Source organism: Sycon ciliatum, chromosome 2, assembly GCF_964019385.1.
Source record: "Sycon ciliatum chromosome 2, ocSycCili1.1, whole genome shotgun sequence".
In the NCBI taxonomy this organism is placed as follows: Eukaryota; Metazoa; Porifera; class Calcarea; order Leucosolenida; family Sycettidae; genus Sycon; species Sycon ciliatum.
In genome coordinates, this window is record NC_088644.1 from 21794559 (window position 1) to 21811290 (window position 16732).

At 47.8% G+C, this 16732-nt stretch overlaps 1 protein-coding gene across 6 annotated transcripts in view; it reads left to right on the top strand.

The window, feature by feature from the left end:
* The window catches only part of LOC135809194 (low-density lipoprotein receptor-related protein 4-like), a 69779-nt gene extending 58245 nt beyond the window's left edge, over nt 1-11534 (top strand). The window contains exons 36-43 of one of the 6 annotated variants that reach the window (XM_065322478.1): nt 1-74; nt 3392-3466; nt 4548-4567; nt 4978-5040; nt 6310-6394; nt 8466-8559; nt 9161-9374; nt 10785-11534. The exon at nt 1-74 is cut by the window's left edge and continues 188 nt beyond it. In XM_065322478.1, coding sequence (XP_065178550.1) covers nt 1-74; nt 3392-3466; nt 4548-4567; nt 4978-5040; nt 6310-6394; nt 8466-8559; nt 9161-9374; nt 10785-10795 — 636 coding nt within the window. In that variant the 3' untranslated portion in view covers nt 10796-11534. Of the gene's footprint in view, nt 75-3391; nt 3467-4547; nt 4568-4977; nt 5041-6306; nt 6395-8465; nt 8560-9160; nt 9375-10784 lie in introns of all 6 variants that reach the window. The other 5 variants (XM_065322479.1, XM_065322480.1, XM_065322477.1 and 2 more) reach the window with 5 other exon arrangements.
* The last annotated feature ends 5198 nt before the right edge of the window (nt 11535-16732 follow it).

Below are 16732 nucleotides of genomic sequence, written 5' to 3' on the forward strand. Positions count from 1 at the left end.
CCATGTGGCCAGAATACTGTGTGTGTGCAGGGGCCTAGTCCTCCGATGCAATGCCAGTGCCTTTCAGGATACTAGTAAGTGACATTCGATAAGCAGTGTGTGTGTGTGTGTGTGTGTGTGTGTGTGTGTGTGTGTGTGTATGTGTGTGTGTATGTGTGTGTGTGTGTGTGTGTGTGTGTGTGTGTGTGTGTGTGTGTGTGTGTGTGTGTGTGTGTGTGTGTGTGTGTGTGTGTGTGGGTGTGGGTGTGGGTGTGGGTGTGGGTGTGGGTGTGGGTGTGGGTGTGGGTGTGGGTGTGGGTGTGGGGGTGGGTGGGTGTGGGTGTGTGTGGGTGTGTGTGGGTGTGGGTGTGTGTGGGTGTGTGTGGGTGTGTGTGGGTGTGTGTGGGTGTGTGTGGGTGTGTGTGGGTGTGTGTGGGTGTGTGTGGGTGTGTGTGGGTGTGTGTGGGTGTGTGTGGGTGTGTGTGTGTATGTGTGTGTGCCAGCGACATCTAGGAGGGCAATGCTGCGCCAGTTGTTGCAGTTGGTCAAGTCACCCTTTTTGGGAATCGGGACGAGTTGGGCATCCCGCCAATCCTGGGGAACCGTTCCATTGGTCCATGCAGTGTGAATAACATCAAGCAGAGCCTCAAGCAATGGTGTACCACCAGCTTTAAGCAGTTCAGGTGCAATTCCAGATGAGCCAGGAGCCTTGCAATTAGCCAGCTGGCGTATAGCCATAGTGAGGTCCTCTAGCGAGGGAAGTTGGCCGAGTGACTCATCAACGAGGTCGCTGGCAAGGTTTGTGGCCGTCTCATTCAGGACCGTCTCCAACTTGTCGCGGAACAAGAACTTCCAGAATCTCAGTGTGGCTTTCGCCCTGGTCGCGGCTGCGCTCATGCCATCTTTTCCATTCGCCAGCTCATCGAGAAATCGTACGAGCACCGTCAGAAGCTGTTCTGTGTCTTCGTAGACCTGAAGAAAGCATATGATTCCGTACCACGCCAAGCACTCTGGCTAGCGTTGGGGAGGCTAGGCATTCCTGAAGGGCTCCTGAATCTAATCCAATCGTTCCACGAGAGCATGCAGGCAGCTGTGCGTGTCGGTGCCAGCACTACCGAGTCGTTTGCGGTCAACAATGGCCTCCGTCAAGGCTGTGTGATGGCCCCAGTACTTTTTAATCTGTACTTCGGCGTTGTGCTTGAGCGGTGGGCACAAGTGATGCAGGGCAGCGACCATCCACCTGGCATCCCCATCCAATTTAGCATCAATGGCAACCTTTCCTCTAAGCCCGCTCGTCAGTCTACTGCCGCAATCATCAACGACATTGAGTACGCAGATGACGCGGTCTTGCTCGCTGAAGACCACCCTGGTGCTGAGAAGTGCCTTGAAACATTCTGCACGGTTGCCTCTTCCTTTGGCCTCTGCGTCAACGCTGCTAAAACGAAATTTCTCGTGGCAAGTAGCCAAGTCGACATGCCTGATAGAGCCGATATGAACGTCAACGGTGATACTGTGGAGCACGTTCCATTCTTCATTTATCTGGGGTCCGTCGTGACACCGGATGCCCGCTCCTCCACTGACGTCAGTCGCCGCATAGCTGAGGCTTCCAAAGCCTTTGGAGCTCTTCTTCCAGTCTTGTCGGATCGCTCGCTGTCATTAGTCAGTAAGCGAAAGCTATACGTGGCCTGTGTCTTGTCCATTTTGCTGTACGGCAGTGAGTGTTGGACGCCCTTGAAAGCTGATAGTAGACGTTTGGATGCCTTCCATCATCGCTGCATCCGCACAATATCAGCCATCCCTCGCAGTCAGCAGCAATCCGATTGCATCACGTCTGCGCAGTTACGTCGTCACTGGGGTGACCCAGTGCCACTCTCTGTTAAGATGCGCCATCGTCGTTTAGAGTGGCTTGGTCATGTGGCTCGGATGTCGGAGGACCGTGTCCCATTGCAGCTGTTGTTTGGTCGTTTGTTGGCTGCGCGCCCCTTCTGCGGTCCCAGGCGCAGGTGGAGAGACGTTGTGGCTACTGACACGAAGTCCATTCCAAACTGGTTTGATTGCGCACAAGACCGGTCAGCTTGGCGAGAGCAGGTTCTGGTTTTTCAGCCTCCTCGGGCAGTAGAGAAATCCGTACTCTGCTCATCTTGCAACCGGGCTTTCTCTCGTCCTCAAGACAAGGCACGGCACAAGTGTTTGGCTGAGCGCCAACTTCCCGTCCACCAACAGCGTGGTTCAGCACAGTGCGTCAGTTGCTGCCGATGGTTCCGAAGTAAGGGTGGGCTTGCAGTTCATCGCTGCCAGCCTGCACTCCCTGAACATGCAGATACGGCATTGACGGCGTCTCTCGCTAGTTGCTGCTTTCAGCATTGTCAACGCTGCAATCGCTGCTTCAAGTCCCGGGCTGGTTTTAACCGCCATAACTGCAACCGTGGAAAACGTCTTGCTGCAGCCGATAGGGAATCACTACCGCTGATCTGCATGCATTTCCCGAAGCGTTTCCGACGACAGCAAGATTTGACGAGGCACCAGAAGTCCTGCCAATGACGGTGCCCTCCAAACTCTGGCCCCCTCCGGGGGTGACATTGCCCAATGGGCAGTCATGCTATAGTAGTACCGTAAAATCCCGCCAGAGCGCCCCGTCTCTCCTATCCGCCCCTCCCTGACTTCTTGTCAGGGACGTGATTTCTCGTATCTCGGTCGCAGTCTGTGATGCCGTACTGTACTGCAGGCGCGTGCTCAACCCCGTTGGAAGTGTACGCAACAGTGCCCACCCTCTTGACCAGGGATCGCACAAACCCGAGTTTTGACGGGTCTGTACGACTCGTGGCTCTTGACCTTTGGTCGGTGTAGAGATGCACGAACAGTTTTCGTAGGGTGAGTACTTTTTCATGTAGCACTGAATGCGGCAAGTAGGACTCGCCCATCCGCCCCTCCCCACCTGAAGCGTGGAGGAGGTAGGGGCGCTCTGGCGGGATTTTACGGTAGTAGTAGTAGTAGTATGTGTGTGTGTATGTGTGTGTGTGTGTGTGTCTGTGTGTATGTGTGGTGTGTCTGTGTGTGTGTGTGTATGTGTGTGTGTATGTGTGTGTGTGTGTGTATGTGTGTGTATGTGTGTGTGTGTGTATGTGTGTGTGTGTGTGTGTGTGTGTGTGTGTGTGTCTGTGTGTATGTGTGCATGTGTGTGTGTGTGTGTATGTGTGTGTATGTGTGTGTGTGTGTGTGTATGTGTGTGTGTGCGCGTGTGGTGTGTCTGTGTGTGTGTGTGTCTGTGTGCGTGTGCGTGCGTGTGTGCGTGCCTGCATGCGTTGCGTGCATGTGTGTACGAGTGCACACATACTAGTACTTACATTTACTCAATCACATACTAGTACTTACATTTAGATATGCTTATTTTTGCCCTGTGCTGTGCATTCAGCGATGCTCCATGTGATTCAACACACCCGTGCAGCAACCGCACCATTCTCAACTGTGTCAGGACCTCATCAACTAGGTAAGCTGGTCAAGGCCGGTGTTTTGCCTGGACTGCTCAACACTGCTCAACACTGCTCAACACTGCTCTTATGGCCCAAACACTGGAATTTTTTGGAGAGTACTATTCTGCAGACATTCACTGTGATCTTCATCTTTATCTCGTGTGATGTCAGTGATACCTGCAGAGGGTCACACGGGCGAGTGATCCGGTTGAGTGTGGTAACTGCCTGCCCGAAAATGGTGTGCCAGGTTCATATCAGGCCTTCAGACCAACATACCTGGTCGATCCTGAGTCCTGACCCAGTGGCGGTGTGTAGTTGAGCTTTCTCCTAATGACACTGTTGCTGTGACGGTGCTCAATGAGCTGCTGGTCACACTCTGTGGGCAAAGTGGGACAAACTACCGTATTTTCCAGAGTATACGCCGCACTTTGAACACTCTAAATTCACCCAAAAGAACTGAGGTGCGGCTTATACTCCGATGATCAAATTAACGGTGATAAATAGGGTAGATGTCTGTATTTCGTGGCAAACAAATGGGGGAGGGGTGTAGCTTATACTCCAGTGCGGCTTATAGTCCGGAAAATACGGTGCTTGTTCCTCTGAGCTAATCGCCAAAGGGCGGTCATGACACAACACCGTCCACTGTGCTGTATTTAGCATTTACCCACCCTCCATTCCCAGCAATAGTATCTATCACACAGCATCTACTGTGCTGTATAACTATTTACCTACCCTCCATTCCCAGCAATAGTATCTATCACACAGCATCTACTGTGCTGTATAACTATTTACCTACCCTCAGTGCCCAGCAATAGTATCTATCACACAGCATCTACTGTGATGTATAACTATTTACCTACCCTCAGTGCCCAGCAATAGTATTTATCGTGTGTGCTGCCTGCATAGCTTTAAGTTGCAGGAGTCGAGAATTAACAACAGGCAACCTGCTTTCAGATATGTACTTGCAGCCAGGCCGGCCAGCAAGACGGCAAGAGCTATTGGTACTTGGCACTTAGAGAAGGTGTTGCTTTGTAACATTCACCGGGAGCTACATGCGTCGAATGTTTGTTTTATTATGTCTGTGTGCTTGATGCCCAGTGAGCCGTCCAGTCTCTCCGGTAAGTCAGGATCACTATATATGCGGTACTTGTACGTTGTTTCCTGTAGTGGGTTTTGAGCCTTTGGTTTGTGGGTGTGAAATATGTGTCTTTCCATCTGAGCATGCTCTCCATAATTGGTATCTGGCTGAGATGGTACCAGCAGCAGCTAACAAGCCCTTCATTAAAAGCACATGTGGCTACGGAAAAGCTTGCTTGGGAGGTACATGTACTAGGTATGTAGTACATACTCTTGATGTCACTCAGTCACTGTGTGTGCCCATCGTTCTATCATTGTCTCCTTGGCATATGCATGTACGGGTGCGGTACTTGCAGGGACGGGGTGTCCATGTGTCCACCTGTGTGTCTGTCTGTGTCTGTGTCCATGTGCATGCTGCATGCTGCATGTATGTATGTGTGCATGTGATTAGTGACATCAGGGTTTCCAACCCGGGGTCAAATTGATGGGCCCAGTGCTGCTGCTCCCATTAAAGGTAATTGTTTAAAGTACTTTGTACTAAAAAAAGAGCAACTTGTACGGGTGCTCCTTAATCAAGAATCAACACTTTCCATCTTATAGTATTGTGACTAGAAGGTGTGTGGCACCCATGACAGGCCGTTTATCTTGCCAGAAACAGTAAAAGTACATAGCTCAAGTTGGTGGTACAGATCTGAAACAGTAAAAGTACATAGCTCAAGTTGGTGGTACAGATCTGAAACAGTAAAAGTACATAGCTCAAGTTGGTGGTACAGATCTGACAGATCTCTACAAAAACGAAATTGAGCAGTACTGAACATAGGTACATGAAAGCTACAAAGAGTACGCAGCTTCTGTATGGATGTCTGTCATGGCAATATTCCCTGGAAAGTTGCATTCTAGTTGATGCAGATAAGCAGCGGGAGGTGGGGTAGCAGGTACAATACTTGTGCTGTGCAGCAGAAAATCTGCTCGAGTCCTATATTCTGCATCGCTAAACCAATAAAAATATGCAATCCAGAAAGTTTGCATTGACAGCGTGTGTGTGCGTGCGTGCGTGCATATTATACAGTTATCTGTCTCATTCAGATCTTGTTCGCTATCGTTGCCATAAGAGAAAATATGTGGGTGCACATCCAGTGCATTTGCAGATTTGCGTGCTTCTCTTGCGACGGGCGTATACCATAAAGTTGCGGATAAAAGCCGGGTTTGCATACAGGCACATCGCGGATAGAAGCCTGAAAATCAAACGGGTCAAATGCATACAAGCCTGTCGCGCGTAGAAGCCTGGCTTCTATGCAAGCGCGGATCGGGTAGGTCAAGAGTGCATGCGCTATGTACGGTGCATAGTAAAACTACCACCATACCGGTAGTCAGTGGTAGATCTACGCGTGTCGCGCTTGGAAGCCTGGCATACAAGCCTGACAAAAATATCAGTGGTGCATATAAGCCTGGTTTGCATACAAGCCTGGTTTGCATCAAACTTTAAAGCCTGATGCAGAAAGCGGCTTATATGCTTATAAGCCTGGCTTTTATCCGCGACTTTACGGTACATGGTACATGGTGTGTGTGTGTGTGTGTGTGTGTGTGTGTGTGTGTGTGTGTGTGTGTGTGTGTGTGTGTGTGTGCACGTGTACGTGTGTGTTTGCACATGTGTGTGTGTGTGTGTGCTCCTCGTAATTTCTTTGAGCATGAATACAAGTTGTGTGTGTATATATGTGTGTGTGTGCACGCGCGTGTACATCTGCGCGCACGTGTGCTCGTGTGCATTTTATCCTCACAGCAGGATCAGTTGGCTTGGCTGTGGGAATCCCTTTAGGTGTATTCCTGTTAGCCTTCCTGCTCATCTTGATTGTGTACATGTACCGAAGGTAAGCAACACTTGCGCTTTGAATATCTCTTTCTGTTGATAGCATGGATAGTTTAGTCCAAATTCCCACCCCCACACATACACTCTCTGACCTCTCCGGCCGACCTCGTCCACCGCACTAACAATGCGACTCCAAGTTGTTGTAGATATTGGCGTACTCTCCGCCATGATCCAGACAGCCGTTTCGATCATTGAAAGATCTCATCGGGAAGGTTGCATGGAAAACAATACAATCATTCTTCGACCTATTCTTGGTACAGCGAGAATGGCTATGAAGAAGCGCGTTTGTGCACTTTGAGGTAACAGGGCCGAGCGTTGAGGCAAGGAGGTCTTGCTTATGGCACTCATGTCGATTCCACTTGAAGTTATGGACATGCTCTGTTGTCTTGGAAGAGCGATGGGATCCCCTTAAAGCGTTATAGTATAATGTACACGTACTTGTCCACAGCAACCAACCTCATACTCTCCTCCTCTGCAAGATATTTTACCAAACACTGAATTCAAACAGGGTGCTCAACCACAATGCTCTTGTTGTGCAGCGCCAGTCACTACTTTGTCATTTCCCTGAACGGGGCCTTTTCTTCATTAACATCAGACAATTTCTTTTTGAACGAGTTCCGACTCTGCTGGATATTTGTGTGTGACTGTGCACATGGTTTACACACGGTTTACACACGGTTTACACACGGTTTACACATGGTTTACACACGGTTTACACACGGTTTACACATGGTTTACACATGGTTTACACACGGTCTGCTCACATTCAAATACGAGGCAAAAGCAACACAATGATGAGAAACCAGGGTATGATAGGAAGATAATATTAAAAATACTACACAGGTGTGGAAAATATGTCTCCGGAATGGCGAGAGTCACACTAAAACCGGCTTTCAACCACTGCCAGCTCCCTGAGCTCCTTAGCTGGACGATGGTTTACACATGGTTTACACATGGTTTACACATGGTTTTAGGGTTGGTTCACATATCGCCGGTACGCGCCGGGAGTCACCGGCGGTGGGCTTCTTGCAACCTCTCCCGGCGCAGTGCGATTGTGTGAACCATTGCAGTCGTAACAAAATCATACGGTAAAATATCGCAAGGGACCGCCGGCAAAGTTGGGCAGTGCCCAACTCTTGCAATCTGCCCCGGCGCCGATCCCATACAATTTTGACCAAAAGTGGTTTGTGAACCATTCGCGCCGGTGATCGCCGGCTGCCGGGAGCCAGACTTTGTCAAAATATCAAACCAATACTTGTCCTAAATTTTCCTAAATTGAAGCTAGAGAGGAGGTCCGTTCGCCATTCTTGTAGTCGCTTCAAGGTGGCAAATAAGTCAGCATACCAGCCCGTCCTTCTCGGATGATCTGCTTGACCAGTGTGCAACTTATGAGACAAATACAATTGAAACAAATAAAAAATATGATGGATACATTGGCAAGTTCTTGTGACTTCATCAACGTTTGCAAGCATAATTTCGACACAATCGCTTACTACTGCAATAAAATGTGTAGAAGTAGTTTCATGATCTCCAGTAAAAGGTAGCACCGAGTGGCCATCACCGAAAGACCTTCAACTACTGAAGTAACAAAGAATTCAAGCTTCAATTGGCAAACCTGTCGTAGCATTTGGGCACATTCTGTACTACTTTGTAGTAGATTTGGTACTCGAACCGTATGCACAACGGATCGGGAGCTGGCTCACCGCCGATGTCTTGCGGCGCCGATTTTGCTTATGTGAACCAACCCTTACACACGGTTTACATACGGTTTGCACATGGTTTTACACATGGTTTACACATGGTTTACACATGGTTTACATACGGTTTACACATGGTTTACACACGGTTTACATACGGTTTACACATGGTTTACACATGGTTTACACACGGTTTACATACGGTTTACACACGGTTTACACATGGTTTACACATGGTTTACACACGGTTTACATACGGTTTACACATGGTTTACACATGGTTTACACATGGTTTACATACGGTTTACACATGGTTTGCATATGGTTTACACATGGTTTGCACATGGATTTCTGATTTTTCTGGAACTGCCACAGGAGACGGCTGAACGCACATTTTCTACACAATCGCATGCCCAGGGAGCATGGCACCGGAGATGCAGCAGAACAAGATCTTGTAGCAAACGAGCTGGTATGTGCGATGGTCGCAGCACTATGCTGATCAGTTGAACGTGTTCTACGCACACTGGTGATATTTGCTTAGTGTTGGGCATCCACTCTGTGCCATGCTCTGTTCTGCGACAAGCTGACTAAGTGGGTATGCACTCTGTCCCATGCTCTGTTCTGCAACAAGCTGACTAAGTGGGTATGCACTCTGTGCCATGCTCTGTTCTGCAACAAGCTGACTAAGTGGGTATGCACTCTGTGCCATGCTCTGTTCTGCGACAAGCTGACTAAGTGGGTATGCACTCTGTGCCATGCTCTGTTCTGCGACAAGCTGACTAAGTGGGTATGCACTCTGTGCCATGCTCTGTTCTGCGCCAAGCTGACTAAGTGGGTATGCACTCTGTGCCATGCTCTGTTCTGCGACAAGCTGACTAAGTGGGTATGCACTCTGTGCCATGCTCTGTTCTGCGACAAGCTGACTTTGACTAAATTGACTAGTGCCACCTCCAACATCATGCTTCAGGTCGTAGTGTTTATATTCAGGTCGTAGTGTTTATATTCAGGTTTCAATGTGGCCTGTATTAACGTACTGTGTGTGCATTTCTTCTGTGTGTATTTCACTGCAGGTTCCAGAGCCAAAGACTAGCATGTCCAGCAGCCCCGTAGTAGTAGGTGCGTCACTGCTAAGCATGGACAATCCCATGTATGACAGTCGTGCTGATGATGATGCTGCACCTCTAGCTGCCAATGAAGTCTTGCCCACTCTCGATGGTGACTCTGTCTCTCCTGTCCATGCATCTGCGCCTCCTGCCTCTGCCGCTGCTGATTCTCCTGCTGTGGGTAAGTGCTCTTTGCCCGTGTGTGTGTGTATGAGAGAGGGTGTAAGTGTGTGTATGAGTGTGTGAGAGAGTGTGTGTATGAGAGAGGGTGTAAGTGTGTGTATGAGTGTGTGAGAGAGTGTGTGTGTATGAGAGAGGGTGTAAGTGTGTGTATGAGTGTGTGTGTGCATGTATGGTGTGTGTACGTGTGTGTGTGTGCGCGTGTGTACGGTTGCATGTGCGTGCATGGTGTGCGTGCATGGTGTGGTGTGTGTGTGTGCGCGCGCGTGTGTGTGTGTGTGTGTGTGTGTGTGTGTGTGCGTGCGCGTGTGTACCCGTGTGTGTGCCCGTGGTGCGTGTGTGCCCGTGTTGGGTGCCCGTGTGTGTGTGTGTGTGTGTGTGTGTGTGTGTGTGTGTGTGTGTGTGTGTGTGTGTAGTAACTGTGTGTGCATGTGTGTACATGTGTGTACATGTGTGCATGCATGTGTGTGTGTGTGTGTGTGTGTGTGTGTGTGTGTGTGTGTGTGTGTGTGTGTGTGTACATGTGTGTGTGTACATATGTGTGTGTGGGTATGTGTGCATGTGTGTGCATATGCATGTGTGTTGTGTGTGTGTGCGCATGCATGCATGTGTGCGTGTGCACATGTGTGCATGTGTGTGTGCGTGTGTTTGCATGCATGTGTGTGTGTTTGTCTGTATGCTGTCTGTCTGTGTGAGTGTGGCTTAGCTGCTCCTAATTTTAATGCAGTGCACTGCTTGCTGTAGTTGTTGCCAGTGGAGTACAGCCACTGAGCAGTGGTATTTACTGCATTCTGATATTCGCTAGCAACAGCTGTGCCATTGTGAGTAACAGTTATGCTAAGGATACTCAGCATACTCAGCTGTAGTAACAGTCTGCTGATCCTGAACTTCATCTGTTGAGGGTCTGTGCATGTGACTCACGTTTGGCTAGAAAGTTGAAACAAGTATTAGTTACTGTACGAGTTGAATCTCAAATGAAGCACAAAGTGTAACGATTTAATATACGAGGAAAACTCCATCGTCAACTCAAGAAACAGTGCGTAAAACCTTTCTTGTACTAGAGAAAAAAAAGACGAGCGTGTGATGTCAGGGGTCGTTTAAAAAAATAAAACCCCGTGCCCACTAAAAGGGGATTTTCCTCAAATCGTAACAGATCTATTGGTCCCAACCGTTTTAGTACCCACAACGTGTGCAAGCTACAGCCAAATTTCGTTTCCTTTTTTGTTAAAAACAAGACTCGGCAGAAACAAAGACTCAAATAGTTACTGTGTGTACATGGTGGTCCCTAACGCTGCACTACACCCTAGGCCTAATGCTGCACTGTAAAACTACATTGCAAACGAACATCCACAGTAGTGTCATCTGAATACATCACCGCAATCTTACTTGATTGATTCTATCATTTGTACAGCCACTGGATAAGCAGCATCACTAGCCAGCAACACCACTACTACTTCACAGGCCTGGCGCGCACAGTGTACGCTGCTGCTGCTGCCTTCACCTATGATAAACATCCAAAGTTCCGAACATAGGAGCACGTTACACGTGCGTGCTGCGTGCTTATTGACTCCTGTACGGTGTGCACCGCTCGCACACACTATAGAACCATGCTGCTGCTTTGCGTATTGCTAACAGATGTGTAGCTTCTCCAGTCACATGATCTTGTAACATTTAATTATACTCTCGTACATGTCTTTATGAACCAAAACTTATTTCTGGTCATTGAACCAATAGATAATGTGAATGTTTCTGACTGCCTTTCTGACTACCTCATAGCATTGGAACTGTATTCTCTGTATGAGCTATTGCGATCTCAGTATTTTTCTGGTTGTGGATTTAATTTCCATAATGTACTTCGAAGTAGATTATATTCTATCTAGTGTTCCTTCATTTTGCATTGAGAGTGCTGCTGGTCATTGTTTGCGTGCTTTGAGTAGTAGTTGAGCTGGTTGTAATCAGCCTCGCCTCCTGTTTGGTATTTATAATTTCACTATGGTCAGCATGGAATGTGTACATGCTGCTGCTGCACGTACGTGTCACAATGAATATGTCCTCCCCAAATATGATTTGATTTGACCATTCTATCCATCAGCAAATTTGTCTCCTCCTTTTTTTCCGTTTGCTGTTATTGCTATCAAATAATTACCGTTGTACGGTTGAACATTTTTTGGTAAAAAGAAAGAGAACATGCAGAGAACATGTAGAGAGAACATGCATTCGAATTGTATGTGTTTAAATTTCGGCCTCCCAGGGCTAAAACACATTTTGGCCGCATTAAAATTCGGGCCTGTGTACGGCATGCAGCTGCCTGTCTGTATACACTGTCACACTGCACACTGAACATTGCAAAACAAAATTTCAGCTGCAACAAATTTTTGCTCAGGCCGAAAATAGCCAAAAATAAATGTGGGCCGAATATTAAATTTTTGTTGACTTGAATACAGTATTGTTGTATGGTTGTACTGTCATGTACTGTCATGGACATGGAAACCCAGTCAATTGACCAGGGCCGGCACCCTCAGCGTGTACAGAACTTTGCATGCGGTGCACATGTTGTCTATTGTTGATCCGATGCGACCAGCAGCGCATAATAATACTTGTACATGCATATGTGTACTGCTTACCTACAGTTTCATGGCCAGCACCCTGGGGCCACTAGACGTGCGACCGGATTTCCATGTCCACGACAGTAGTTCGGTCGCTGCTTGGATGACGACTACACCATAGCTTAGTGGTGGAGGGTCCCTCTCTCCCTGGTTCGAGTCCTGGTGGCGAAAGTCAATTTTTTCTTCTTCAGGCATTTCCCATTTGCATCTTTCCCTCAAACCACTGAAGGTCGTTTAGTAAGTTCATGCATAGTGGTAAAAGGAGAACTTTTTTTTATGAAGAAGCCTTGATATGTCAAGTTCCGGAAATTAGGGTCATTCTCGACATGGGGATATATAGAGTCTGTGAGCAGCCAGTGTAGAAAGAGTACACTCACCCTTTCCCCAAACTGGTTTCCATAGAGGTAGAAGGTAGAGGTAAGTGCACGAACGTTATCCGACTGGATTTAGTAGTTTTTCACGATATGTACCGTATTTCCGCAAATAAAAGGCCGTCCTCGTATACAACGCCTTCCTCGTATACAAGGCCGGGGCAGGGGCGATTGAAAAAATAAAAGACCGTCTCTGATTAGAAGACCGGGCCTACTAAATGAGTCTTTGTTCTTGTGCTAAAAATAGAAGACCGTGCTCAAACTGTGGGAAAAAATAGAAGACCGTGCTCAAACTGTGTAGAAGAAAATGGAAGAACGGGGGGTAAAAACTGTGTGGCGAGAAATAGAAGACCGGGGTCAAACTGGGTTGAAAGAATAAAAGACCGTCCTCGAATACAAGACCGTCATCGATTATAAGGCCGGGTTAGGACGGGGTTGAAAAAATAGTAGACCGGCCAACTATTTGTGGAAATACGGTATGTGAAATGTTTCTCTTCTGTATGGAGTTGTGTACAACTCGTTGATTTCTCTGGAAATCCCGTACCTCTACCAAGTTCTACCGACTTCTACCAGCTTCAAACTGGTAGAGCTGGTAGAGAAAGGTAGGATCTACTCTTTTGAGTAGAAAAAAAGGAACGCATCTACCGAAAGAAGTAGTTTCTACCCAAACCTGTAGATGAACAAGATCACTCTCCGACTCTGGGTGATTTCAAGTACCTGGATCACTGGCACTTTTATTTGTTTTCAGTCTACAATGCATAATAATTTTATACATTGTCGAGTGTTCAAGTCAATGACTTGAAGTTGACTGCATACGATTCATATATGCTGGGTGAGCGGAACGCAAGCGAGTATGGCGGGGAAGAGAAGTCGCTGATCCTGCATGCTGCAGTGGTTACAGGAAGTCGCTACTGTACTCTAGGATATAGTGTGTGTGGCAGCATTGTAATACTTCCGAAGTATTTGAGCCCAAACAAGTTCGAAAGGACAACGTTTTAAATCACGCTAAAGAGGGTTCCAGACGCTACCTTAAAAAACATGGCACTTTCTTCGGATCCACCTTATCTGTTTCAAATTTCCCACGCAGCAACTATCACCCTGCAAACGTTCACCACCGGTGCATCAACCAACCATTTTTTCTCATTTATCTTGCAAACCGTTTCAACCAGGTCGTAGTAAAATACACGTGGTACAGTCGTGGCCAAAGAAATCCCACCCATGAGTCAAAAGTAGTGTAGCGTTTCCATTTTAATTACATCACGCACGGTCCAAAAACCGATCCAAGGGCCGCAGTGGCCGCATGAGCCTTGGTGTTGCTTTCGGCACATGGGTCGGATTTCGTTGGCAAAGACTGAAAGCACTTCAAAAGTTACTACTCCTTGGACCTGGCTTCAACCTTGACCTAACGTTACATCACTCGTCATCAGTGCTACAAGTACGGCTACTGTAAAACCGGAATGTCTAACGAGTCACAAAGTCAACGTTCTAACGACCATTTTTTTCGTTCTTTGAAGAAACGTTATCGCGAACCCGGTTTGAGATGTCTGTGAAAAGATGCGCATACAGATGGGTGGCCAGGTAGCCATCGTTTTAAAAACTCTCCACTTTATCATGCCAAAATTACGAAAACGTTAAAAAAACTTTTTGGCCGTTAAACTTTCCGGTTTTACAGTACTTGTCAGCCTAGTCTTGATTGATAGCTTACCACTGAGGCATTATGATGACAGCATACCATAGTACAAGGCGGATGTATGGCGGTGCTTGCACTAGATTCTACGTAACACTAGCCTAGCCTACCTTCTACCTAGCATGTAGCCGCCTTTGCGTGTGTCGGAATAACTCACCTTCGAAGGCTTTGAAGATCCGAAGTTCCCCGCTGCCGCTGGTCACAGTGGTACCGTAGTGGTATCGGACCATGAGCCAGCGGTCTTGTCCCGGCATTCATTTCCTAGCGTTGAGCTGCTGCATGCGTTGTTGTCAGTGAAGATAGAAAGCGAGTGAGAGAGGGCCTAGGGAGACGAGAGCGTTCGACAGCGGCAAGTTTGCTAAGAGGCAACCGTTACGTCCGGTATATCACTGTCACAGTCGTAGAGATAGAAACTTGCAAAACCAGCAGAAGCCAGGCGAAAAAGCTCGAAGACGGAGAGCATGCACAAAGAGTTCATACCGACCCAGCGAGGGCTAGGGACGCCTGAAATACTGAAAAGACTGGATGAAAGCTGCTCGGATATCACGGATTGGCGCGGAAGGCCTCACGGCCTGCGAAGAAAACAACCCCACCACAAAAAAAAACACAAGACAGTTCTCGTGCAAAACCCGGCCGGGGGCCCAGGCCGTTTACGGAGCCCGGGGGGGGGGGGGGGCGGTTATGTTGCCTCCAGCGCACGCGATAGTCTTGCCAGTCTTGGCATTGCCTGGAGACGGGGTGAAACTACCGTGAAAGGCAGCATAGACAACACAAAGGATTCTTGTACTATGACTAGCGGAAGAGATTTAGAAACTGCCGTTTGGGCTGTGATCCTGGATTGTTATGCTAGATTGCTAATTATAGGTGCAGCACCAGTATACAACAACAACAACAACAACAACAACAACAACAACAACAACAACAACAACAACAACAACAACAACAACAACCCGTGTGATGACTCACATTGGAGTTGCTGATGGGCACACACATGCACAGACGCCCGTGACTACACTTGCACACATATGATCACGCACACAGTGACACACACACGCGTACGCACACACACACACACGCACACACATACGCATTGACATTGCAATCGATCTTGCCACGCATTGACGATTAAAAAAAACTCAGTATAAAGTTGTTAGCAGAACCTGATGTGGTGTTCTGAACCTCCGGACGAGCGCCGTGGCACCGTGACAATGAAAAGGGGCGGCAGCAACTATGTGTGGCATACTGCATACCAGTACCAGTGACTGAGTCCATACGGTACGCGACCCGCAACGTCCTTCCAGTGCTCTTGTTCAATGCTCCATGCATCACTTGAATCATCAGGCATGCATGTTCGAACAAATGACATCCCTCCATATCTTCCTGCGACAATGGCAAGGCTGCGGTGCAAGCTGTCAAGTGGCCAAACAGACAATAACACTTGCGGACTTCTTACGGGCAATATGTCCAAGTTATCGCAGGTAGTGTCAGAGTATACAGCTGTGATGTCAACATCAGTCCGATGGTCTTGGCGAGGTCAGATGAAAACGTCCCCTCAACGCTGCTTTCAGCCCCCCCCCCCCCCCTCCACCGAGCCGAGGATCATTCACACCCACTGTAGCTGATAATGAAAGTCATTCAGCTTACGCAGATTGGCATCATCCATGCTTAAGCTCCATGTAGTGTTAGTAGCGTGGACGAGACAATAGCCATGTACACGCGTCACATGAGCCGTGTTACGGAGAACGGGCTCCATCGATCCAGAAGGTTCCGAAATAATCGCAAGACGCCTCGGCAATTCATGACGGTATGTCAGCACTTAGACTACCAGCATTGCGCAGTGCACTACCGAGGTGGGTCACGCAGGCGAGATTTAGCGATGCGGTTGCCAACCTGACGTCAACGGTGCTGGTGCGGTAACGTGACACCAGCTTCCAGGCAGTTGAGCCGCCAGAAAGTCATCACCGCCGAGAAATTGAGGTTGAACAGCATGGTCCGATGGAGTGCTACAGTGCAGCTAGCCCTGGTGTAGACCATTATTAGTAGGGCTGAAACGATCATTCAATAACTCTTTTAAAACGATCAACCGATATCATTAACGATCGATATATTATTGGTTTTATCGATTCTTGTCGGCTCTACCCGTGTACCTGGAACACCAGTTTATGAAGAAATCCCACGATACCTTGCTACGTTAGAAAGTTGTGTCTGTCACCGCACTGTTGACATCTGTAGACATCTGGCTGGTTTGTCAACATGACCTAGAGAATTTCATGTTGTTTCTAGAGCGAAGAATCTTGTCATCACCCTCCGGCAACTGCTCGTATCTTTGACCTTTCCCGCAAATGAACTGAAAAGACAAAGAGTATTCTCTTCCGATCTCTTTCAAAGCCACAAATCAATTTTACTGCGCTTGAAAGTACATGATTGTACTCCTATTCACTATCGGATGGAGTGCAAGGGCTAGAATACTGTCACTCATAATTATACATGCATAAAAAAAATCGTTAGCACTCGTTTTGAACACTAACGATTATCGATAGCACTCTTAACGATCGATATGCGAGTTATCGGTATACTTGTTTCAGCCCTAATTATTAGCCTTGATCTTGACAGTTAGCTTACTAGTACTGCCAACACACACCACTGCTTGCATACCTTTGTACCAACACACACCACTGCTTGCATACCTTTGTAC